This window comes from Ictidomys tridecemlineatus, chromosome 5 (genome assembly GCF_052094955.1).
Source record: "Ictidomys tridecemlineatus isolate mIctTri1 chromosome 5, mIctTri1.hap1, whole genome shotgun sequence".
NCBI classification, from domain to species: domain Eukaryota; kingdom Metazoa; phylum Chordata; class Mammalia; order Rodentia; family Sciuridae; genus Ictidomys; species Ictidomys tridecemlineatus.
The window spans coordinates 8,765,983-8,789,492 of NC_135481.1; the positions used below are offsets into that span (position 1 = coordinate 8,765,983).

Here is a 23,510-nt window from a genome sequence, read left to right on the forward strand (position 1 = left end):
CTTCGAGATGCCTGCAGAATGAATGAATAAGTGAATGACACAGTGCCAAATCCATGTCATCCACTACAGGCGTGGTTTTGAAGGTGCTAGGCATGTGGCTCTCTAGTTCATGCTGGTTCAGGTGGGGAGTAAGCCCTGAGAAGAGTCCTGATTGGAGGAGGCCCTTCTGAAACATTCTGGAAGTTTCTGGTTGCTAAGGGGTCACTTCCCTATTGCTGTCCCTCCTTGTTCAGTTGAGTCTGTGCCACCAGTTCCCACATCTCCCTTGGCCTGAGGATTAACAGGCCACAGGGTCATACCAGGTCTGTAGGATTGAATTCAAGATGTCTCCAGGAGCAAAAGGAAACTTGGAGGAGAGAAGCCAGTCCCCCACCCCAACCCCAACCGAGTGCATTCCCTGCCCATCCGAGATTAGGGGCATGTAAGCATGTGTGCTGCAGGTCAAGCTGCTACCCAGTTCCTTCAGCCAAGGTCATTGGATTCTGGGAAAGTTACAGGTGACCCATCTGGCTCTTTACTCTGTCACCTAGGCCACCGCTTCTTGTGGCTGAGTTTGGAACATCTAGGTTTGGTCTGAATGGGCCTGGTCAAGGCAGGGGCTGTTGTCTGGCCCTCTTGTTGAGCTCACATGCAAGGATAGGTCCAAAGTATGGCCTGGTGGCAGGAGGGACAGCTGAAAGGTAGGCTAGGTGTGTGGACAGTCCTGAGGGTAGCACACAGTAGATGCTCCATAAATGCTTGTGGAAAGAAGAGGAGGAGAGATCTGTGTGCAATCGCTATATACATCCCGGCCAAAGCTAGCTGGGCTTTGCCTAGGGGCCTCCCAGAATGAGGGTGGAAGAATCCACGGTGCTCTGGGGGTCAAGAGCCTTGTCGCTCAAGCCGATGTGCCTGGCAGTGGTCTAGGCTGGTGTCCTAGGAGGAGCCTCTGGAGCTGCCTCTTCCCCTGGCACCCCGCCGCTCTGCCCCCTGGAGGTCCCCTCAGCCCGTCCCCCAGTGAGATAATAATGACCATAATGAGAACAGTCACCCACACGTGTGCACAGGCTTTACAGGTTACAAAGTGTTTCACATACATCATCTCATCAGTCCCTCACAACAGCCCTGTGAGGTAGGCAGGGCAAGGAATGCTCCCATTTGTACAGATGTGGACCCTGAAGCCCAGAGGAGCCCAGAGGAGCCCAAAGGAGACCCGCTTGAGGCTACACAGCAAGTGAGCAGCAGAGCTGGGGCCAGAGGCCAGGTGTCAGGCCGGCCTTTGGCTCCTGGCTCTCTCCACTGACTGTGCCATCCCCCAGGAGGGCCCCAGTCCCTGTCCAGAGTCCCAACCACACGGGAGCTGAGACTCCCCCAACCTCCACGCAGTAGAGCTGCCTGGCAGACAGGCCCCCAACCCCATTGGGCAGCCCTGTCCCCTCCACTCACTCCCTGCAACCAGCCAGCCCAGAGCAGCGCCCAGACCTGCCACCCTGCCTGCTCCTGATGGCGCCCCAGCACGTGGGCGGGAGGGTGGGGGCTGGAACCTCCTTTCCTGTTTTCCTGAGTGATCCCTCCCCATAGGGGAAGAGAAGAGAAAGGAGGAAGAGAAAAACAAGAAACTGAGTTGGAAGAAGGCCCTGGAGCAATCAGGACGTCAAAAGTTTGCATTCCGACTAGCTATAGGAAATAGTTTTTTTCTCTTTTTATTATTTCAAGTTTTCATAAAAATCCATAACTATTGAAACCCAAGTTACAGAGGAAGTTCGTAACTTTTTTTTTTTTAATTGAATCATTGACTCTGCTGCCTGTCGTTCGTTGGCTCTTCACTCCAGTTTGTCAATGCAAGCCCCTGTGCAGGTGGGGTCCCCAGGCCTGGACTTCTGAGGTCCTGGTAAAAAGAGGGCAGGTAGTGAGGGCTGGCGGGGGGCAGCGGGGGTGGGAGGGAGAAAGAGTGTGTGGAGGGGCACGGAGGAGGTGGGAAGGACCGGGGAGTGAGCAGCTGCGGCCAGGCCCCTTCCCCTGCCCGGCGCGCCGGGGGTCCCTGCCCCCCGCCCTGTCCTCATATCATCTTCATGTTGAACTTGCGGGGCGCGTCGGCCGAGCTGATGCCCGCGTCTGACTTCCGGGGCACGTACTCTATCTCGATGTTGTGCTTCGTGTTGCCCTTGCCCCGGCTCCAGAGGAACAGCAGCACCAGGCAGAAGAGGACCACGCCCAGGAAGGAGATGAAGCCCATGGTGGTGGCGATGATGAGGGTCTTGATGTCGAAGGGGAAAGGCACGGTGGCGCGGGTGCTGTTGGCCTCTCCCTCACCCGGCTGGTTGGAGATGAAGGCAAACGTCTTGTTGGGCTGATGGGGCCAGTCGGGCGAGTAGCTGCGTACGTGCAGGTGGGCGGGCATGGAGTCGTTGCCACCTGCGTTGGCTGCGATGCACAGGTACGTGCCGTTGTCCTGTACCTGGGCGTAGCGCACCTCCAGCGTGCCGTCGGGGAAGACCGTGAGCCGCCCATTGCTCTTGGCCGAGACCAGGTGCTTGCGGGGTGAGAGCCAGAGGATGGCGGGCGGCGGGTCGCCATCCGCCCGGCACACGAACTGCACCGTATGGCCCTCATCCACAAACACCTGCTGGGCCTTGCGGTCCCGGATGCGGGCGCGGCGGCAGGTGAAGTAGTTGGGCAGGAGCACATCCGGGAAGTCCTTGAACTCCTTGCCCTGTACGAACTCGGGTGTGGCGCACGTGGGCTGCTGCCGGTTGAAGTTGAGCCGCCAGCGGCGCCGGAACACCCACAGGAGCCGGCAGTCGCAGGCCAGAGGGTTGGAGTCTAGGATCAGAGTCTCCAGGTTGCCCACCGAGTGGAAGGCGGACTCCTCCAGGGTGGTCAGCTGGTTGCCAGAGACGTTGAGCACACGCAGGTAGTTGAGGCCGCGGAAGGCATAGGGCTCCACCACAGCCAGCTGCCCGCCCACCAGCTGGATCTCCTGCAGCCGTAGCAGCTCATGCAACATGGAGCCCTCTATGGTGCCGATGGGGTTGTAGGAGAGGTTGAGGAAACGGAGATAGACCAGGTGGCGCACGGCCAGGTAGGGCACGGCGGTCAGATTGCAGTGTGTGATGGACAGAGACGTCAGGTTGAGGCCGTAGAGGCAGTTGGGGGTCATGGTGTCCAGATAGGGCCAATGGGAGATCTCCAAGACTTTGAGCCGGTACAGCCTCTTGAAGGAGTAGTCCCGGATGGCGTTGATGTTGAGGTGCCGGAGTCGCAGGACGATGAGACCGTGCAGGTGAGACAGCGCCTCGGTGGGGATGGAGGTCAGATTGCATTTCTCCAGCGTCAGCTGCTCCAGGCTGTTGAGGCCGCTGAAGGCGCGGTGGGAGATGTAGACCAGGTCGTTGTCGCCGACCTCCAGCGACTTGAGGTTGTACAGGTCCTGGAACATGTAGTCCAGAAGGATGACGATCTTGTTCTCGCTGATGTCCAGCTTGGTCAGGTTGCTGAGGCCTGTGAAGACGCCCAGGGGGATGAGCTTCAGGCGGTTGCTGCGGAGCCCCAGCGTCCGGAGGTTGAAGAGGTTGTTGAAGGCGCCGGGCTCCACGGCGCTCACGATGTTCTCGTTGAGCTCCAGCTCCTCTAGGTGCGGGAAGCTGGCAAACTCGTCCTGGTTGAGGGTCTTGATGCGGTTCTTGCCCAGGTCCAGCAGGCGTGTCTCCGTGGGGATGCCCTCGGGCACTGCCACGAAGCGCTTGCGGTGGCAGAGCACAGCACGGTCCTGAGCCGAGCACTCACAGCGAGGTGGGCAGCCTGTGGCCGAGCCTGACAGCACTGAGCCTAGCACCAGCAGGAGGATGGGCTGCCAGCAGGCCAGGAGGGGGCTGGGCATGCTCCTTGCGCCCCCCGCCAGCATCCTCTCGCTCACCTGTAGCCGGAAGCAAGCACAGGACAGAGGTGGCAATGAGAGGCCAGTATTTGGTAAGACCCCACCCTGAGCCCTCTGTGCCCCATCAGGGTATCCCTGATGCAGATAGACAGGGTGCAGAGTAACCCAGGATACCTCTTGGGACCCCATAGTGAGGTCCAGATGCCCAGGTTAGAGGGCCTCCTGCTGCCCAGCCTGCTTCCCCCTTGCCTGTTGTTCTACCCAGAGCCCTCTGGGCATCCTGAGGATAAAGTGGGTTCAGGAAAGGGACAGTGCCACCTCCTTAACCCCTCTACTCCATCAGGAATAAAGTCAGCCCTGCTGAGCTTCCCTGGGGCTCACAAAGGGGATCAAAGTGGCTCAAGGGTAGATATTTCTGGGGAAAGCCCTGAGAGGCGTGAGGAGGAGCCTCCCTGGCCCCCAGGAGGCTGGATGAAGGCTTCCGAGGCAGCTGGGCTCTGAGAGCAAGGTGGGCAGACACTATTCCCCTCTCCACCAGCCCTGCGCCTAAGCCCAAGTCCTAGGCACTCAGCACACTTCTAAAAGTACCTATTATTCTCACTGATCTGCTCCCTGATGGGGCTCCGAGGTCAGGGTTGGGCATCCCCATTGAGAAGCCAGTAGCCAGCCCTGCAAATCCCAGCTGACCACCCTGCGGAATCCCCCAGACTCCCCTTCTTCTGGGCCCCAATGCTGACTCAGCTACGGCTCCTCAGCCCAGGGAACACGTTCTCCTGCATCCTGGCCTTGGCGCTATGGTCCTCCCAGAGGACTGCTCCCCCCCCCCCCCCCGCCCACTGAAATCCCCTCTGGAAGGCCTGATTGAGGCCCACTGCTCTGTGAAGCTTTCTTTGACCCCCAATGGGGAGAGTGCTCTTCCAAAGACCCCTCACCCTCTTCTGCCTCTCAGGGCTCTGGGCAGCTCTCCCTAGCACTAGGATTCTGTGTAGCTGCTAGAAGCAGAAAAGCAGCGGGGTTCCCACAGCCCAGGAGGGACAGCCCTGGAGGCTCTGGTCCACACTGCACAGCAAGAGCGTGAGGTTTGCTAAATGTGGGCCCTGAAGAAACGTGGCACTTAGGCGTGTGACAAGAGACAGTGCCAGGGATCAAGTACAGGCTGCGGGTGGAGTAAGCCAGGGGTGTGTGGGAACAGCCCCTCATTACTCTCCTATCCCATTTTCAGAGGAATCCCCCAGACTCCTCCTGCCCCAGGCTGCCCCTCTCTTCCCACCTCCACAGTGGCAAGCAGGTTGAGGGGTGTTGGGGGGGCCTAGTTCCGACTCCAGGAGCCATTGCCTCCAAGTGATAGCAGGTAGTACAAACGGTCTGTAGAGACAGAGCTGCAGATCTCCTGTTGCTGGTGGGTAAGGACCCACCTCTGCTCCTCCACCGGCCCCCAGCACCCTTGAAACTCTGCAGCTGTGTCTATTTCCTATACTCCTGGCCCTGAAAAGGGCTTGCTGCATGCCGGGGAGGCCCCAGTTAGGTGTCCCACTCTGGCTCAGCTCAGTCCTTCCTCCACCCCTCCCAATCCTCCCCACCTTCATACAGCCTCTACTTCAAGGCCACAGATCATCCATACTTGTTAGTCAAAACTGTTAAGGCAACTAAGGCTCAGAGATGCTGTGGCTGTCCCAGGACACCTAGCCAGCAGAGGGAGCAGATGTGGGGTAGAAGCTCTGGTCTGTCACATTCCAATGATATAACACACTCTGGAATGCTCCACTGGTCTTCCAGATAGACAGGTGTTCCTGGTTGTTGATTGACTAAGTGACTGATTAACCAGAGAGGACTCAAGATTTTGTGTCATTGACATGTTATGGAATCTGGAAGGCTTTGTTATCCCTAAGGGCTCTGTCCAACTCCCGCCCCCAGTCCTTTCATTCTCTCACCAGATTCTTCTGTGGTTCAGCTTCTCCCCACCCCACCCCCACCAGGCCATTTTCCACAGTCACACACGCTCCAATGACCCACCAGAAAAGCAAACATCCTGACAGGCGATCAATAAGTAATTGGGCCAGCAGCTGGGACTGGTGCGGGTGTGAGGCTGGGGACCTCAAGAGGTAAATAGGACTTTTAGCACCCAGCTCAGGGCTGAACTGGTGGGTGGTGTGGGAGCTGCTGGAAAGGAGGTTGAGGAAGGAGAGACACAGTAAGGACACAGGCCCCCTTGGGATGCTGGAAGTCCCTCATACAGAATGCACCTGGCATTCCCCATTTTTATCACCTGACCTTGACCTGCCCGTCAACCTCCTTTCCCACCACTCTCCCAGCAGTGCCATATTCCAACCTTTAAGCTGTCCCCTTTTGGAGAACTGTCCCAGCCCCCGATCCCAGCAGTCTTTGCGTTCCCACTCTAAAGTCCCTCCCTTCCCCGAAACCCTCCGTGCCCCACTCCATCAGCCATCACCTCCCCCACGGCGTTCTGTGATACAGTGCGAGTCTGCATAGCATTCCTCATTCCAAAAGTGATTTGAACCCACTGGCTCCAGTTATGAAAAGTTATGCTGCAAGATGATAAAGAAAAGAAAGCTAAAGAAAGGAAGCCAGGAAAGAATGCCTCAAAGTCCTGTGTATGACTAAAGTGGAGCTTCCTAGTGACCTGGGCAAAGAGGGAAAACTGCTGCGAGGTCTCAGCACTTGGCGCCTCTCCTGTATGTTTCAGACTGGGCCAAATAATTACTGGTGTATTTGTCCCACCTGCTAGGGTAAGGTGCCCAAGGTGTGGCACAGAACAGGCCAGGATGAGTGTTCTTTGAAACAGGGGCATGAGTGAGTTTTTGCAGGGGTAGAAAGAAGCCTCTCTGATGGGGCTGACCCTGGAACAATAATACCTAGGTTTATTTTTTTTCCCCCCAGTATTGAAGATTGAACACAGGGGTACTTAACCACTCAACTACATCCCCAGTACCCTCCTCCGCTTTTAAATATTTAGATAGGGTCTCACTAAGTTGCTTAAGTTGGCCTTGAACTTGCAATCCTCCTGCCTCAGCCTCCCGAGTTGCTGGGACTATAGGCATGAGCCACCCTGCTCTGCTGATACCCAGGGAATTTAAATGTGTTGATGGAAAAGCTGGTTTGACTTGCTCTGTCTAGCTGCCACCAACAAGCTAGACAGTTACACGCTCAGTGTGGTGGGCCAGGCTCCACAGGACAGGACAGCCCTGGTGGGCACGTCCTCTGAATCATCTCATCCTCTGTCTTTTACAGGTGTGGAAACTGAGACCTGGAGATCTTGACTATGCTCTTGTGGCCTAGCAAGATCGCAGCACGCTGGGCCTAGTCCCAGGTCTCACACCTCCATGGCATCCCTGTTACTTAGAGATGCTGGGGCCATCATGTCTGACTGGCAACGTGTGGTTCTTGCCTTCCTGGCATGGTCAGTCCTGCTGGCCACTCCTGCGTTGCTGCAGAGAGGTGTTTTATGCATTTTAATCAGTGCTTTGGTTTGGATCCTTGCCCCCTGAAGGGTTTTCCACAAGGGCAAAAATTAAAAATTGGGCCAATAAATAAAAAAAGAAAATATAAACATCAAAGGCAGGCAGGTGGGCAGCAGAGACAGCTGTGCCCAGGGCATGAGGCACAGAGTCTATGGCAGCCCTGGTCCCAGATCAGGGGTTATTGGAGGGTGCAGAGAAGTGGGGCCATCAACCTGCCCTGCAGAGGGTGAGACCCGGGCTCTGAGCTGACCCCACAGTGGGGACGGACAAGCTCTAGTCACCACCCACACCTTCATGTGCCTGACACAGGCCACAAGTAGTTCTCTGCAGCCACTGGTCACTGTGTGACCTCGGGCAATGCCTGCACTCTCTAGCCTACTTCCCCCATTGCACAGTGAGTGGCTGGATTCCAGGGTCCCTGAAGGAGTTGGCAACAGGAACTGGACTTCCTCCAACTGGACAAGCAGGGGAGAGGGGCCCAGGCTGCACACTGCAGTTTCACCTGAGCTGGGAGAATCTCCGTGAAGGTGGCCCCAAGTTGGTTGGGGGTTCCCATTCCAGCTGTTGCTCGAGGGCTCAGGAAAAGAGGGTGACTGGTGGAGAAGGGGTGAAGGTCACCCATGGGTGGGCTTGGGGAACCTCAAAGGGAGTCACCCTGTTCCATAACCAGCATCTGGAGGCCCCTGGCGGGCAGGACTGTGTCTCCTCACAGCAGCCAGACGGGTGGCCCACACACGCCCGCCAATCAGAAAAAGCGAGAGACTAGCATTTGGAGACCTCCAGCAATGGGCAGGGTTTGGGGCTTTTCACACACTGTCTCAGAAACTCTCCAGCAACACCTGCTTTACAGGTGAGAAAACTGAGACTTCAGAGAGGGAAGTCACTTGTCCCAGACCAAGGCTACAAAGCTGGGCAGTGGCAGACCTCTGATCCCTGGTGGGTCTGCCTGTCCTCAGAGCCTCCCGGTGTGAAGTGGGATTCTCCAGGATCTTGCAGGCCACTCCAGGGAGGGGCCAGCATGTCATGGCCGGGCTAGGCTAAGGCCCCAGGGCTGAGGGAAGGTGCCAGTCCTCAGCGGCACGCAGACATCTTGCTTCCCCAAGTCCAGTGGCCAGAAAGCAGTCCCTTCTTTGTGTTCAGCTCTAGGTGCTCCATCATTTAAAGGCATGGTAATGCCCATTACAAGAAAACACATCTGCTCAGAGGCAGCCAGAACCAAGCGGTTGGGGATGGCGTGAGGGCCTTCCAGAAAGCACTCCAGTCACCCCAGCCTGGGCCCATCCTCCCGCCGCTCCAAGCTAGAGATCTGTGATACCTTCATGACCCAGCTCAGGGTCCCCTTTCCATCCAGGAGCTCTTCTCAACCCCCAGGAAGAAGGGATCAACCTCCAGGTCCTCTCCAGGTCTCAGGCCACCCTCTGCCAGGCACTGCCCATGTGTTTCCTCCCCTCCAGGGGTGCTTCTGGGGCCCCCAGATTGAGAACGCCACGCAGGGCTAGGCCTCATTCAGCTCAGCACCCCTAGGTCTGGCCTGTCCCACTCGAAGGAACAGTCAAGAGAGCCCATCCCACGACTGCCCATGAGACTGTGGGGTGGCCCATGAGAATACTGGGCGCAGGGCTCTACCAGTCTGCCAGCTTATAGTCCAGGCTCCGTGCAGGCCTCCAGGAGGAGGAGCGGCCAGCAGTCTGGGCAGCTCAGATCCCCACGCCAGAGGCAGGGGAGGGTGGCGTCCAGACAGCACAGGGCCAGCAAAGGTGCTCTGGCCGTAGTGACTTGTGGCCTGGTCAGCATCCAGAGACTCTTAATGGCTTCTCTCCTACTCCCAATCCTGATCCTATCCCTTTTCAGGCTTCAGCTGGGCTTTCCCCAGGCTAATCCCTGCTGAGGTGTGAAGGGCTGATAATGGCCAAGGTGTGAGCGCTAATGGGGAATTTCAGTCAGGGCCAAGGCAATCTAGCAGGGCTAGGGCATGAGAGGCAGCAGGGTCACCTCCTGGCATAGCAGGACAGGACGGGGCCGTTGCACTAGGGGCCCTGGGAAGAGGGGTCCAGGGCCCAGGCAGAGCTCCTGCAGGAGAAAGCCAGGCTGACAGAGCCGAGCTGGGCGGCCTCAGCTCTCTGTTTCCCTCCCTGGCTGGCCTGCCTGCCTTGGCCAGCCCTCCCTGCTCCCCCTCCTCCTCCAGCTGCCCCCCACGGGGAGAGAAAAATCAACCTGGAAGAAAATTGAGGTCATGTCCTTTGTCGTGTATAATTCTTTATTTTTCTCTTGCTCTTGGTTCTGGCAAAGAGTTACTGAGCCCCTGAGGGGTGTGTGTGTGTGTGTGTGTGTGTGCGTGTGTGTGTGTGTGGCGGGGGGAACACCAGTGTGTGTGGCCTGTGTGTGTGTCTGTGTACATGTGCGCACGCGCTGCTCTCCCTCCTCACCCCACTCCCTGGCTCTCCTGGCCCAGAGCCACTAACCCCATCTCTGAGGCACAGCTGGAAACTCAATCTTCTCCCAACGTGCTCACCTGGTCTCTCGGCTGCCCATGGTCTACTGGAGGGTGCTGACTGGGCCTGCCTGCCTGCCTGCCTGCCGGGGCAAGTGAGGCCTGAGCAGCTACCCGGCACCCCAGGCTGCCCTGGACTCCCCACGTCTCCCAGGGCAAGCACCTGGCCCCTGCACATGAGGGAGGAGTGCCCCCACCTTCCCCACACCCACCCCACCAGAGCACAGCCCATTTCAGGAGAAGTCAGCCTTCCGGCCAGCCCGCAGCCCCAGGCCATTTGTGGGATAAATTATGAATTTTAATTGTCAAAGCATCTTAGTGTTTAAAGGCTTCTATATATAGGCTCTGCCCTCCAGGAGTGGCCAGCCTGGTGGAGAGAAGCAGGGGTGGGGCAGGGCCTTGAGGAGGAGGATTCTGGGGGAGCTAAGGGCACTGGGCTTGAGGCCTCCATCCAGCACATGTGCCTCGTGGCCTGGGGAGGCTTGGACTGCTGGTGGCCCTGCCAACCCCTCCTCAGGCTCCCTGTGCTGGGCCGGCCTCAGTGGACAGCATCCTCTGGACGGGTGCTGTCCCAGAGCTGGAAAGGTAGGCAAGTGTCTTATGGGGGGTGATCTGAGGGGGCCCAAGGAAAATCCAGGTCCTATGCCCCCACATTTCCCTTCTTAAGTCTATAAGACACCAACTCAGGCTCTTGGGGACAAGAAAGCACCCCTGAAGCCCTTTGCCTCATCTCCTGCCCAGGCCAGTGACTCCTTAGGACACTCCTGCTCATATATTCATTCCCTCACACTTTCATGGGACCCCTGGGCACTCCTCCCAGATGCTCCAGCCCTCAGGGCTCCTCACCCTGGGAACAGCTCAGGCTGGCCTGGAAACTCGCAGCCCTGCCTAGGAGAGCCAAGGCCTTGGGCTGGGAATGGGGAGGGTATCATCTCACAGACCCAGGGCGGGCAGGGGGAGCTGCAGGAAGTGAGGGGATTAGCATGGGAACTGGGATCAGCCACAGACCTACCAACTATGAGGACGATGGTTGGGGAAACCCCTCTAGAGGCCTTTGGTGTGCCCAGCACTATCCTAAGCACCTTGCCTATAATCCATGCCAGCCCAGTGAGGTAGATGCTGTCATTATCTCCATTTTGCAGGTGGAAAAAACAGAAGCACAGAGAGGTTCTAATTGGCTCAAGGTCATAGAATAGCATGATGTGAACCTAAACAGTTTGGTTCCAGAGTCTACATTCAGCATCGCTTCCTTACAGTGCCTGGTAAAACGAACACTCACACAGAGCACTGACTAGGTGCCAGGCATGAGCTTGTTTGATCTTCACAACAACCCGAGGAGGCTGGTTTTATGAGTCCCATTTTATTGACTAGAGAACTGAGGCACAGAGGGGAGACAGAACTTGTCCAAGTTCACACAGTGATAAGTGGCAGAGCTGGGATAGGCTGGAGGCAGTTACTCTCAGGCTGAACCCATCACTCTTGAATACAATCTCTCTCTAATTCAAGGTCAAGGGTTTGATGACCTCCATGATCTTGGGCAAGTGGCTTCAGCCCTTGAGACCACAAACTCCTCCTCTGGAAAGGGAGGGTACACTTTATGCTGCCCTCAGAGGAGGAGTTCAGGCAGAGGGAAGGGAAGACATTTACAGAAAGCACACACACCAAGAGTCTCCTAAACGATCTGGCCAGTCCTGCCACATTAACCCCACTTTACTGATGAGGAAACTGAGGCTCTGAGTCATTAGTTCACCTGCTCAAGGTCCTGAGCTTGGCTGACTCCAGAGGCATGACGACCTTAGAGACCATCACACAGTTAAGAAAATAGGCCCAAGAGCATCAGGGACTTGCCCAAGTCCCATAGCATGGGTTTGGGAAGAACCTCAGGGCTGAGGCCTAGGAAGAACCCCAGTCTCCCAACTGCAGCCATTCTCTCCTTAACATCACACAAGGATCACATGGCCTCTTGACCCAAGGTGAGGCTAGGTCAGGGCTGGGCAGTGATTTGGGTTAATTTCTCTTCAAAAGGGGAAAAAGATTCAAAAACTACCGCCTAATACATCATAAACCAAGGCCCAACAAGTTATTTACGACATGAATTGGCAAACTATCAATAATAACTTTGCCACTGTGGCACTGGCTGTTCAAAATCCTCTCTGTTCAATTGAATCCTGGCCATCTCTCTGCCCATTCTTCCATGCAGGTAAACTGAACTGTTTCAAGGAGGTGATGAGCCCTCTGGTCACACACACAGAGGTACTGTGCCCTGCTCAGGCACAACTGATGTGATCACCCACTTGCCCCATTTATGAGAAGCTCAGACTTGGTGGGAGGAGCTGGCACCTCTGCAAATTTCCAAGAGGCTCACTGAGGCCTAAGGTGCCAGGTGTCCACTACAGGCCCAGAGAGCACAGCCAAGACCCATGGGTGAAGCCACACAGGAGGCCCGTCCTGCTCAGTGTGAGGAATCAGATGGAAGACTAGACGGCGTAGGAAGGAAGACCTACCTTAGAAGTGAGCAGCCCATCGCAAGCAGCATGCAAGCAGAGACATGGACCAAGAACACTGCAGGATGATACCTCAGCAGCCCCTCTTGACTCTGAGATGCCCCCTCTTGCCCCCAAGAAAAGGGATTTGAGATGACCCCTGTGGGCAGAAGCAGCCCTGCAAAGCCTAGGCAGAGCTTGCTGGCCAGGCCCTACCTCCTCTCAGGGCCCAGAGCTGGTCTCTGCAGAGGGAGGCAGAGGAGGTGGTAGGGAGAGATTGATTCCCCGAAATGGGAAAAAAATAGAAAAACACACACACACCACACACCCTAATAACATGTAATAAGAGGTTGGAGATGAGGAACAATGCCCTGGTAATGTCACCCTGGCGGCAATCAATTTGGGTGTCACATGAAATAGGCATAATTATTCCGCCAGCCCTGGCGCTCGTCTCTCACCAGCTCCAGGGGCCCAGGCCCAGGCGGAGAAGGCAGCGTGGATTCAATTGTTGGTGCACCAGGCTGGCAGAGGGAGCCACTCCAAATGAGCCTGCCAGCATGGCTCTCAGCTCCTCTGGATGGCCAGGGGGCTTTTGGTCTTGTGATTGGGGACCCTTGAATGCCCAGGAGTCACCTTGCTCAGCCACCCCTTGCTCACTCCATGGGCAGAGCAGTCAGAGGGGACTCCCCAAGGAGGCGAGAGTGAAGGAGGAACTAACACATTTGTGTTCCCTCCAGCATTCATTCCCTGGGTCACCAAACCCTTGTTAAGCATTCACCAATGCCAGGCCCCGTGCCAGGTGCCAGGCTGTAGAGAGACTGGGTTTTCAGAGGGCTGTGGAAGAAGGGGGCCTGTTCATAGAATGAAGCATAGGCTCCCTCCCCCCAGCAAGCTGGGAACACCCCTTTTCATCCTGGGGTGGACACAGAGCCACCACAGGGTTCTTGGAATTTGCTGTTCTCCTTTTGCTTCCAATGTGCAGGGACTTAAGCCCTCTTTGCCCCCCCCCCACCCCACCATTCCGATATCCTTGGGGAGTCCTCCCTGACTGCTCCTGTCCATCCCTGAATTTGGGGCTGTACAGACAGCATCTCTACAACTGGGAAAACTGAGGTTCAGAGGGGATGACCCCTAGTGAGCATCACTGCACACCGGCTACTGCCCATCTCAACCCCCATCTTCCACCAGAAGCCTTGAGTCCCAGAAATGCAAATCAAGGCCATAATGAAAGACCATTTTACAGTCAGTCAGTAAAAACCAAGACGGCAAGAAAGGGGGGCAGTAGGAACACTCATTTCCTGCTGGGGAGATGTAAACTGGTCCAACCAATTCGGAAGATACTTTGGCACATTTCCTAGGAAAGCCGAACATGAACATGCCCTATGACCTGGCAATTCTGCTCCTAGCAAGTTGGAGAGCAGGTCCCGGTGTTCATTACACCATGATTACTACTGTTACTATTACTAGTACTAATATTGCCTTGGGAGATGGGACAAGAAGGTTTGTGGTGATATTGTTTGTAAGCACCAAAAAGGGAAACCAACCCAAATACCCATCAACAGGAGGAAAAGAAATACACTCAATTATGACAGAGCTTGATACATCAGTGAAGATGAATGAACTACAACTACTATTATTTGCAACAATACAGGTGAAGCTTAAGAAGACGATGAAGAAAAAAAAAAGCAAATTCCAAAGGACCGCACATAGCTGGAACAAATCTATGTACATTTAAATGTATGATTTTATTTTATAAAAATGTTTTCATTTTTAATTTTATTTTGCAGTGCTAGAAATGGAACACAGGGCTTTCTGCATGCCTGGCAGGGTTCTAGCACGGAGCTGCAACCCCAGCCCCACATATATGATTTCCAAGAGGCAGGAGAATGTCAAGTGCATTATTTAGGGTGGCAGTTGCCTCAGAAAAAGGGACCAATGGATGGGGTGTGGAGAAGCCCAGGAGATGGACATCAATATCAAGATGCCAGTGTTTGGGCTGGGGCTGGGGCTCAGTGGTAGTGCACTTGCCTGGCATGTGTGAGGCATTGGATTCAATTCTCAGCACTGCATATAAATAAATTTAAAAAGGTCCATCAACAACTAAAAAAATATTTTAAAAAAAAGATGCCAGTGTTTTGAGTTGGAGAGCAGGTTGAGGTGTTCATTATACCGTGATTACTACTATTACTAGTACTAATACTAAATACGTGGATTGAGGGCTGGCGTTGTGGCTCAGTGATATAGCGCTTGCCTAGCATGTGAGAGGCACTGGGTTCAATTCTCAGCACCACAAAAATACATAAATAAATAAATCAATAAATTAGTTAAAGGTAAAAAAAAAAATGTGTGGATTGATTAGTTAACAGGTGAGGCCTGAACCAGTGAGCAAGAGCCTTGGCCCAGAGGCCAGGAAGCATTCTAGAGTGAGCTCCAGGCTTGTTGACTGGGGACCTGAGGCAAGTCACACCACCTCTCTGATTGTTTTCTTAACTATCAAATCAAACCTCTGTATCACCTACAAGGCTAAGATGGAGAGCATCTTACTGTTACCAACTCTGAGCAGCTAGCATTCAGTTTAAGTGATTGTGTGTACTGGATTCTGTTCTTAAATTGTTTTGCATATATGAGCACATTTAACTCAGTCCCTTCATAGGTGGTAGATATTGCTGTTGTTGTCCTCACTCTATGGAAAAGGAGACCGACACTCAGAGAGATTAGGTTGCTCAAAGTCACAGAGCTAGGCAGTGGCAGAGGCAGGATTTGAATCCAGGTTTCTGGTTCCAGGGCCCATACTCCTCACAGCATCATTATGAAATGACATTGAATAAACTGAAAACACAGGAGTAGATTGCTATCACACAGCTCTGCTGGCCTGCAGCACTCCAAGATATTCATTCATTCAATTGATGCCTAAACAAAGGCCAATGTCAAGAATGCCTCAGATCCATTTGGAAATGACCCTTCCTTCTCACACTCTCTCCACAGAGAACCTTCCCTGACCCTGGAAGCCCTGCTTCCTGTGTCTCTGCAAAGCCGGCTACTCAGGCAGTCTCCCCTCCTCCTTAAGAACTAGATCACCTCAGCCCCCAGGGAGAGCCCCCTTCTCTGAGAGCCTGCACGTGCCACTGAATCCCCTGCCTCAGGTCTCCAGTTCCGGCCTGGAGCATCCTTAACAATGCTACACTCAGCTCTGGCTATCCATGCAGGCTGAGGACGCTGTAGCCCCTCCAGGTAGTTTTTGCCACGAAGAGCTACTAACAGCTGCTCCCTCCCAAGGTCTGCCCCATCCCAGGGGCCAGGCAGGGGAGCAAGAGGGATGAGTACTAGACTTGTCCAGGTTGTTCAAGGCAATCCATGGGAACCATGGGCAGGCCTAGCCCAGACCCAAGAAGGCAGCTAAGACAGAAGGTGCAGAATAAACACAGGAATGAATGAGATGTACAATGCTAGGTGTGAAGCAGTGAGGTTCCAAGCTGTGGGTGCCTGGGTGAGGAGGACCAGTGACTTGGAGCAGATGGGAAGGCTTCTTGGAGGAGGGGTCAGAAGGAGAGGGAGGACCTTTTGGGTGGGGATGCTAGACCAAACCAGGTGAGGATGGGGACATAAGTAGAGGAACTCTACTTATGTCTGGGAACACAACAGAGAGCAATCAGAGGGTAAGCCACACACACAATAGCTAGATCAAAAGACCTCTGCCAGCAAACCAAGGCCCCAACCCTGAAACCACTACCACCTACTGCCTCCCCTCCCTGGTCCCTCCTAGCCCCACTCCCTTACTGTGCTTGACAAGCTACCTCATGCCTCTGTGGGACCCTGCCCAAGTCACACCAACTGCCTCATTTTTCAACAGGAATGTCCCCCTCCCCCCTCCAATCCCAGCCACATGGCTCCAGCCTTTTGCTTCCGAAGGTACCGAAGGAGCAGCACCAGCAGAGCTACCCTGGTAGCTTCAAGCTGAACAGAAACCCATTCTGGAAAGAGGATGGTAGTGCCCCTCCAGAATTCCATTTTTTAAAAAATATCCAGAATAGGAAAAGTGGGTGGAGAAGACCCCTAGGATCAAAGAGGCTCATGGCAGAGTATAAAGTGGTGTCTCAACCTTCCGTCTAGTCACCCCTCCCCCCCTCCCCTACTCACACCCCCCCTCCCCTACTCACACCCCCCCTCCCCTACTCACCCCCCCACTCTCCCCAGGTCATTGAACCTTGGCCTGCAGCACACACCCATCCATCCATAAAAGCTCAGGTTTGGGACCCACCCTAACTCCAGACCTGGGGAGCACTGAAGCCTTAACAGAACACCATCCAGGACCAGAACCAGAACCCAGCCAAGGCCATCACACACTTCTGATGGCAGGGGGCAGAGACAAGACCCCTAGGGGCGGGGGCTGTCTCACCTCTGCTAAACGGCCTCCAGGAGGCAGCTAGGTGCTGCCTGGCCCCATTTCTGAGCTCAAGGAGTTCTCGGCCTCTTCCCTCTTGCCACCCCCTTGTCTCCAGCCATGGGTAGAAAACAGGGACAGTTATGCTGTCCCAGCAGACCAAAGGCTACCACCTTCCCAGTGGTGGAGGACTCCGAGCCCCTCCCAGGCCACACAAGGACAAACAGCCCAAGAGCAGTGGACTCTCTCTTTCCTTACCAGTGCTTCTCACTGGATCTGGGGAAGCCCCAGGCTCCCTACCTGCTGGATGCCCCAGGTTCCCCGGGAAAGGGAGGCCCCAGTGGTGAAGCCTTTGGCACAATGGCTAGCAGGGCTGAGCAGAGAACCAGGGGCCAGGCTGGGCTGGGTGCCCTTTGGCTACCCAAGCCAAGCAGAGGAGGACCGAGGGAAGGTTGGCAGAAAGGGGCTATCCCAGATGGTACTGCCTCCATCTCAGGGCCTGGGGCACTCCCACCCAACAGGGCAGAGCTGTTTCCATCCTCCCACATGACCCTTCTCCCCCACCCAGACCCCAGGACCTCTGAGAACAAAGGGGAGGTGCAGGCACAAGAAAGATGGACTGGTACCCCACCAAAAGCCCAGAGGGGACTGTCCACTGGCCTGGCCCCACCCCTCCTCCTTAAAGTGGGATCCACCTAGAGAGAGAAGTCTCCTGGGGCTGCCTTGGAGGGCAGAAAGCACCATAGCCCACCCAAAGAGGTTGTGTGGTGGGGGAGCAGGAGGCTCCTTCCTCACCTCCCTCTTCACAGCTGGTTCCCACCTCCCACCCTTTGCCTCAGAAGGAAAAGTGGGACAGGAGGAGGTGAGAAGCCCGGCTAAAGGCAGACAAAGGGGAGGCCCCTAAAGGGTTCCTGGGTTCTCCTCTGCCCAACTCCCTCTCCTCTTTACTCCGCCCCCTCCTCATTTCTCTTTCCCAGGGCTGAAGCTGGAAAGGGGCCGAAGCTCCTGTGGGGAGGGAGCCGCCATCCAGGCTGGAGCCTGAGGAGAACCCCAGTCCCTGACCTGCGTCCACTGGCTTAGGAGTGCCTAGGGAAAGGGAGGACTGCCTGGGGGGATCTGGGGTTCATGGAGACAGGGGCTTCTCCTTTGCATGACCAATGCTCAGAATGGGAGGAGTGGGGGGGACACCAAAGCGGGAATGGGATGCTGGTCGGGGACCCTTCACAGCTCCCGGATCCCAGTTTACCAATCTGGAAATGTTAGGGTGGCAGAAATAAGAAAGGAGGAATTATTTCTGAGACTTAGGAGGGGATCAGGCCTGTGATCCTCCCAAAGGAGGTCTGGGTGGACACTAGAGTGTCCTGCATCCCCAGGAGGTAGAAGCCTGGGCCGCTGGCGGCCCCCAGGGGCACTCGCCGCGGGCTGACCGCTCTTGGCTCACCACGGCAGCGGGGCTCACCTGCATCTCGGGCGCGCCGTCCGTCCGCTCGGCTCGGTCACCAATCGCATGTCTCTCCCGCCGGCCCGGCCCCAGCCCCTGCCCAGCCCCCTCCTCCGTCTCCTCCTCCTCTTCCGACACCTCCGCCCGGCCGTCCACGCGCCCTCGCGGGGCTGGCGGTCAGTATGTCCACCCTACGCGGGTGGGAGCCAAGCCGGACCCGGACCGGGGGCCCAGAAGTGGGAAGGCGGAGGCCGCGGCCCCGGCGGGCGGAGGGGCGGAAGCGCTCAGGACGTGCGACGCGGGCTCCACGAGCCTGGTTCTGCCCCCCCGGCCGGCCTGGAGCCGCCGCCGCCGCCTCTGCCGCTGGGGCCGGGGTCGAGGCCGGGCGCGCTCCGCCGCAGGGCCGGGGCCAGGGCTAGGGCTGGGGCCGGCGGGCAGCGGACACGCATGCTGCTCGAAGCCCCGCGTCGGGAGAGGGGCCGGAGCGGCGCGGGTGGGGACTCCGCGCGCTCCGGGACTGGCCGCTGCTGCCGCCCGTGCTGTCGTCCGCCGCCCGCTCCGGCTCCCGCGCCGGCTCCCGCCCGGGCTCCCGCTCGGGCTCCGCGCTCTGCCGCGGCGCGGGGAGGGAGCGCAAGGAGCGAGCAGCGAGCCGGGGAGGGAGGAGGGACGGAGGGAGGGAGGGAGCGAGCGAGCGAGCGGCGGGAGCCGGGCGGGGGAGGAGAAGGCGCGGCCGCAAAACCAAGGGGGGGGGGCGGGCGGTGTGGTCTCCTTTTGGCGAAGAGGGCGGAGAGCGAGGAGCGCCCCAACCACGGCCCTGCACCGATGGGGCAATGAAACTGGCAAGGGGGGCGCCGTGGAGGGGCGCGCCAGCCTCGCGTCGGAACCGGCGCCCCTGCGCTCTAGTCTTACACAAAGCAGCGGCCCTCTGGGTTCCTGGCTCCCCGCGAGTCCCGGGTCAGCCCGGCCCAGGAGAATCGGGCCTGCGGTTCTCCCTGCATGTGTGCACCCGTTCGCGTGTGATTGGGTCTGGCCACATGCGTGTGCATATGAGCACCAGTGATCACACGTGTTAACTGGTACGACCGCACACTGCCGTGTGGACGAACACACACACGTGAACAGGCAGCGCTCCCCCACCTGGCAAGGGTTGTTTGGAGGGCGGCATGAGAGGGGTCAGACTCAGAGCTTCTGTCCTGCTCTTCTCGAAATGTCCGCGAAACCCTAGAGAGGCCACATCCTAGCTGTCTTGGGACGAAGCCCGCGGAACCAAAAGCGCCAAAGGACACTGAGGAAGCCGCGCCGGCTCCGCGGTTCTAACCCGATGCCTGGTCTTGCTTCCGCATTTGCGGCGGGGGTCCGCCCTGCCTGGATTCCTGTCCAGCAGAGGGCAGCAGGCTTCTCTGACCGGTTGTGGCCAGGGGGCACTGCACCCAGTGACCAGCAGAGGGCAGTGCAGAGCCTCAGTCTGGACCTGGCCGTTCCCACCTGACTCCCCAAAGGTCTTGCAGGGAGGGAGAATCCTGGCCTAGGCTTGAGCTAGCTCCCAAGGAATGAGACCTCTCCTTAGAGATCCAAATCCTCCTTGATGCACAGATAAAGAGACTAGGCAGGCAGGATGTCTTGGCAAAGCCTGAAGAGTAGGCTTTGGGACTCTTTGGGACTCACCTCTTTCCACTGTACACCCCCTCCATCTACTTGAAGCCAGATGCCCTTTAATACCAACCAGTTTTATTAGAATCATCATCAATGCTGTCACCGCCAGGCACAGTGGCCCCTTCTCTTTTAGCACATTACTGCTGTCCCCATTAGCACATTAGTGCTCCTGATACCTTGAATCCACAGGGGTAGGGACTCCTGTAGGCAGAGAAGAAGCCGAGGCTGGGAGGGAGACTAGCCAAAGGCCTGTCAGTTTCTGGGGCCAACCCCCAGACCCTGCTCCCGGTGCCTCACCCTTCTCCCAAGAAGCTTGTCTGACATCTGCAGAGATGCAGAGATGCCTGATTGGCAAGGAGAGGTCACTTCCCACCACACCCCCCTAGCACTGTCTTGCTTTCCACAATTAGCCTCACACATACCCCAAAGAGTTGCACAGACCTGTTCCAGCTAAACCGCTTCTGCGTACCTCTCAGTCTCTCTGCCACACCACTGCTCTGGACAGTCCGGCCTGATGAACTCTCTTTTCTTCTATGTCTATGTCCATCCTCATCCCAAGCCTAGCTAGAGCCCCTTCCCAGCAGGTGTCCACGCTGGGTCATGTCATTCATCTTCCAGAAACCTTGGGAAGAGGCGCTATTGTTCCTTGTGACAGAGAGAAGGAATCCAAGGCTCAGGGATGTTAGGTGACTTGCCCATGGTCACACAGCTTCTAAGGGCTGGGAAGGGAATTTGAATCGCCTACCAGGGCTGAGTAAACCAGTAGGAGGCAGGCTTGGCAGAGGGACTTACAGGTGGGAGAGGAGATAGAGAGGCGGGCCCAGGAGTCCCCCTCCCTTCCAGAGTCCAGCGAAGGTGGCTCCCTGGCCCATCAACACCGCTCCCCCCGACCCCCTTCCCGGGCTCCAGCTTCTCCACCCTGGCTGTTTGTGAGTTACCGGTGAGCTCCCGCCCTCCCGCGCCTCCTCCTCCCACCAGCCCGACAGGAATAGACGCTCCCTAGCTCCTGCGTAAAGGCTCCGCCAGACCCGCTGCGGGGCGGGGGCGGGGGCGGGGGCTATTCCTGGTGCGGCGACTGACGCAGGCAAGGCGCGGCCACAGCAGATCTCCGCCCCCGACTCACCTGCTCCCTGCCTCAGTGATCTCGGCGGAGAAATGGGGGAGAGCTCGTCCCCCCCACCCCCAGACCCAGATGCTGGCTGAGGAAGTTGGTGTCCCAGGGTGGGGTCTTTTGGCGCCCACAATGATCTCTTTGCGTCTTGGAGGCTGCAGGGATGACGCAGAGCTGTGTCTGCGAGGAACTGCCCCACAGTCCTAGTCCTCCATCTCAACAGCCTCTAACCTGTCTCCAAAAGAAACGAGCCTCTCAGATATCCACCGACAGAAATAATGGGGACTGGGAGGCTTTGGGGTGAGAACTTTTGAGGAGATGCCCTTTGAAAGGCTTAGCTGGAACCTGGGCCCTGACCTCCGTGTTATTTATGGGAATCCCCCAATCAAATGCCGCCTCCTGAGCTTCCCAAAAGGCGTTTCTCCATCCTGCCTGGAGAGCACTCTCAGGTGGCCCAGGGCCCTGGACAGCGTAAAAAGTCAGGAAGGCTCAGTTGAAGACTTCTTTGACACATCTAGGAGATCCTATCCAGAGCTACAGAGGAGGAGTGTCAGCCCCGCTGCCAAGTTTCCTCCTTGGTCCACTGTCTGGGCATGCCTCCTTCCTGGTTTCTGTCCATTCTTCAAGATCAAACCAAGACTGTCTCTATTCCTGCCTCCCCTCCCCAGATGAAGTGGCTTTAGAGACAAGGTCCTCTTCTCCTCCCTCTCTGTCCTCAGATTTGGAGTTCCCAAGAGCAGGTCTGAGACTGTGTGTCTCATGGGTTGGCACATCATGGTTTCAGGTGACAACTCATAAGTCCCAATAAAGCAGGGGCGGATGGCTGCAAGGAGCCTGAATGCCTGCAGCAAATCAGAGGCTGGAACAGGACTGCCAGGGGACTCTGGAGGAAGGGACCAGCCCTTTAACACTTACTCAGCCTCTTCTGAGTCTGGCTATGAGCTGTGCTTGACATTCTTCATCTTGCTGCAGGATTGGTTTTGCTGTCCCCACCATACAGATAAACTGAAGCTCAGGGAGAGCTGGTGACTTGCTCAAGTTTATGTATGCCTAAGAGGTAGAGCAGGACCTTGAAGCTCTGTGTGCCTGATGTGGGATCCAGGCCCTGTTCTCCTCTCACTCTGGGAGGCTGAGGTTGCAGGAGGCAGGGCCCTGGTAGAGACGGGGTCCCTTGGGGCACAGGACAGAGGATGGCACACACAGGCCTGCCTGCGTGCGTGCTCTGGGCTGGCCCTGCCTGCATGCAGCCCAGCGGCTCACGGGATTTTTACGATGATGATTATTTCTGAAGGCACTTGAAATTAATGACGGCTCTAAAATGGCTGGGACAGCGGAGTCATTGCTGAGACCTCTAATTAGCAAGAAAAACGGAGACCAGGAGCTGGGAGGCCAGTGGGGGCTGGGCGGGCAGCACTGGGGCATGGACTGGGGTCAGGGGGTTGGGATGGAGTAGGCACCAGACTCCCTTAGAGCTGAGTGCTCAGGCAAACCCTGTGTTCCACTTTATGCCACAAATTAACTTATTACCTTGCTGTGTGACCTTGAGGAGGATGTTGCCCCTCCCTGGGCTACAGCTCTCCCTGTATGCACTGGGGAAGGGGTTGCCCTGGGGTATCTATAAGCTCAGGGTTAGGCTGAATCCCAGAAGCCCAGGGGCCCACATAGCCTGTGGGAGTCACAGTAGAGGCCCCAGCCTCCCCCATGGCTCTCGTAGCCCTTATGCTCAGGTTGCTGAGGTCATGGGTCTAATGAAGTCCCAGAGATTCAAACTGGAGTGAAGGGGATTGAGAATTGGCAGGAAGCCCTGGGCTGGTGCAGCAAGGGATGGGGGTGCCTGATGGGGCCACTAGCAAAGTCCCCGCTTAGAGGTGGACCTGGAGCTGTGACAGGGCTTAGGGCCTTCCTGCCTCCTCCTGGTGAAACACTGGGTCCCACCTAGGTGTGGCTCAGAGGGTCTTTGGGGCAGGTGCCTCTTCCTGTATATCCTTCAAGGGGCAGCCAAGACAGAGAGGGGCACTGGGGCTCAGTAGGTAGGGACTTAACTCCACAGTGGCTGGCCCAGCTGAATATATGGTGGTGGACTTGGAGGGACATCCATGGCGGGTCCAGGTGGAGGCCCAGAGTCCAAGGGCCTGGTTGTGGCAGATACACTCAAGTAGGGCACCCTCTCCCCTGGCACCTACTGTGGACATTTCTTGTCAACAGGTTTCTCATACCCTTGAATTCTCTCCTCCTCCTTCAATCCAGGACTCTGTGGGGCTCCTTTCTTCCAGAAACCTGCTCTGAAAGCCTCATCTTTTCCACTGAACTGGGCTTCTGGGCTTTGTGTCCTTGAGCACCCTGAGCCTCGGTTTCCTCCTCTGTAAAATCAGGCTCTAAACAGACCCCTAGCATGGGGCCAAGTGAGGACCCCATGACTTAATACCTAGTAGGTACTGGACTCTGAGCCTGGCCCACAGCACAGCTGGCACTTGGTGAACGTGTTTTTCTTTTTCTTTTCTTTCTTTCTTTTTTTTTTTTTTTTTTGTACTGGGGATTGAACTCATGGACACTCAACCACTGAGCCACATCCCCAGCCCTATTTGGTATTTATTTAGAGACAGAGTCTCACTGAG

The 23,510-nt window shown here is 56.5% G+C and overlaps 1 protein-coding gene across 9 annotated transcripts in view; it reads right to left on the bottom strand.

Moving 5' to 3' along the window:
• Positions 1 to 1,033: 1,033 nt before the first annotated feature.
• Positions 1,034 to 23,510, bottom strand: part of Lingo1 (leucine rich repeat and Ig domain containing 1) — a 190,255-nt gene continuing 167,778 nt past the window's right edge. For 5 of the 9 annotated variants that reach the window (XM_078049242.1, XM_078049241.1, XM_078049243.1 and 2 more), the window contains one exon: positions 1,034 to 3,895. In XM_078049242.1, the coding sequence (XP_077905368.1) occupies positions 2,039 to 3,883 (1,845 nt within the window). In that variant the 5' untranslated portion in view covers positions 3,884 to 3,895 and the 3' untranslated portion in view covers positions 1,034 to 2,038. The other 4 variants (XM_040276314.2, XM_040276315.2, XM_005316828.4 and 1 more) reach the window with 4 other exon arrangements.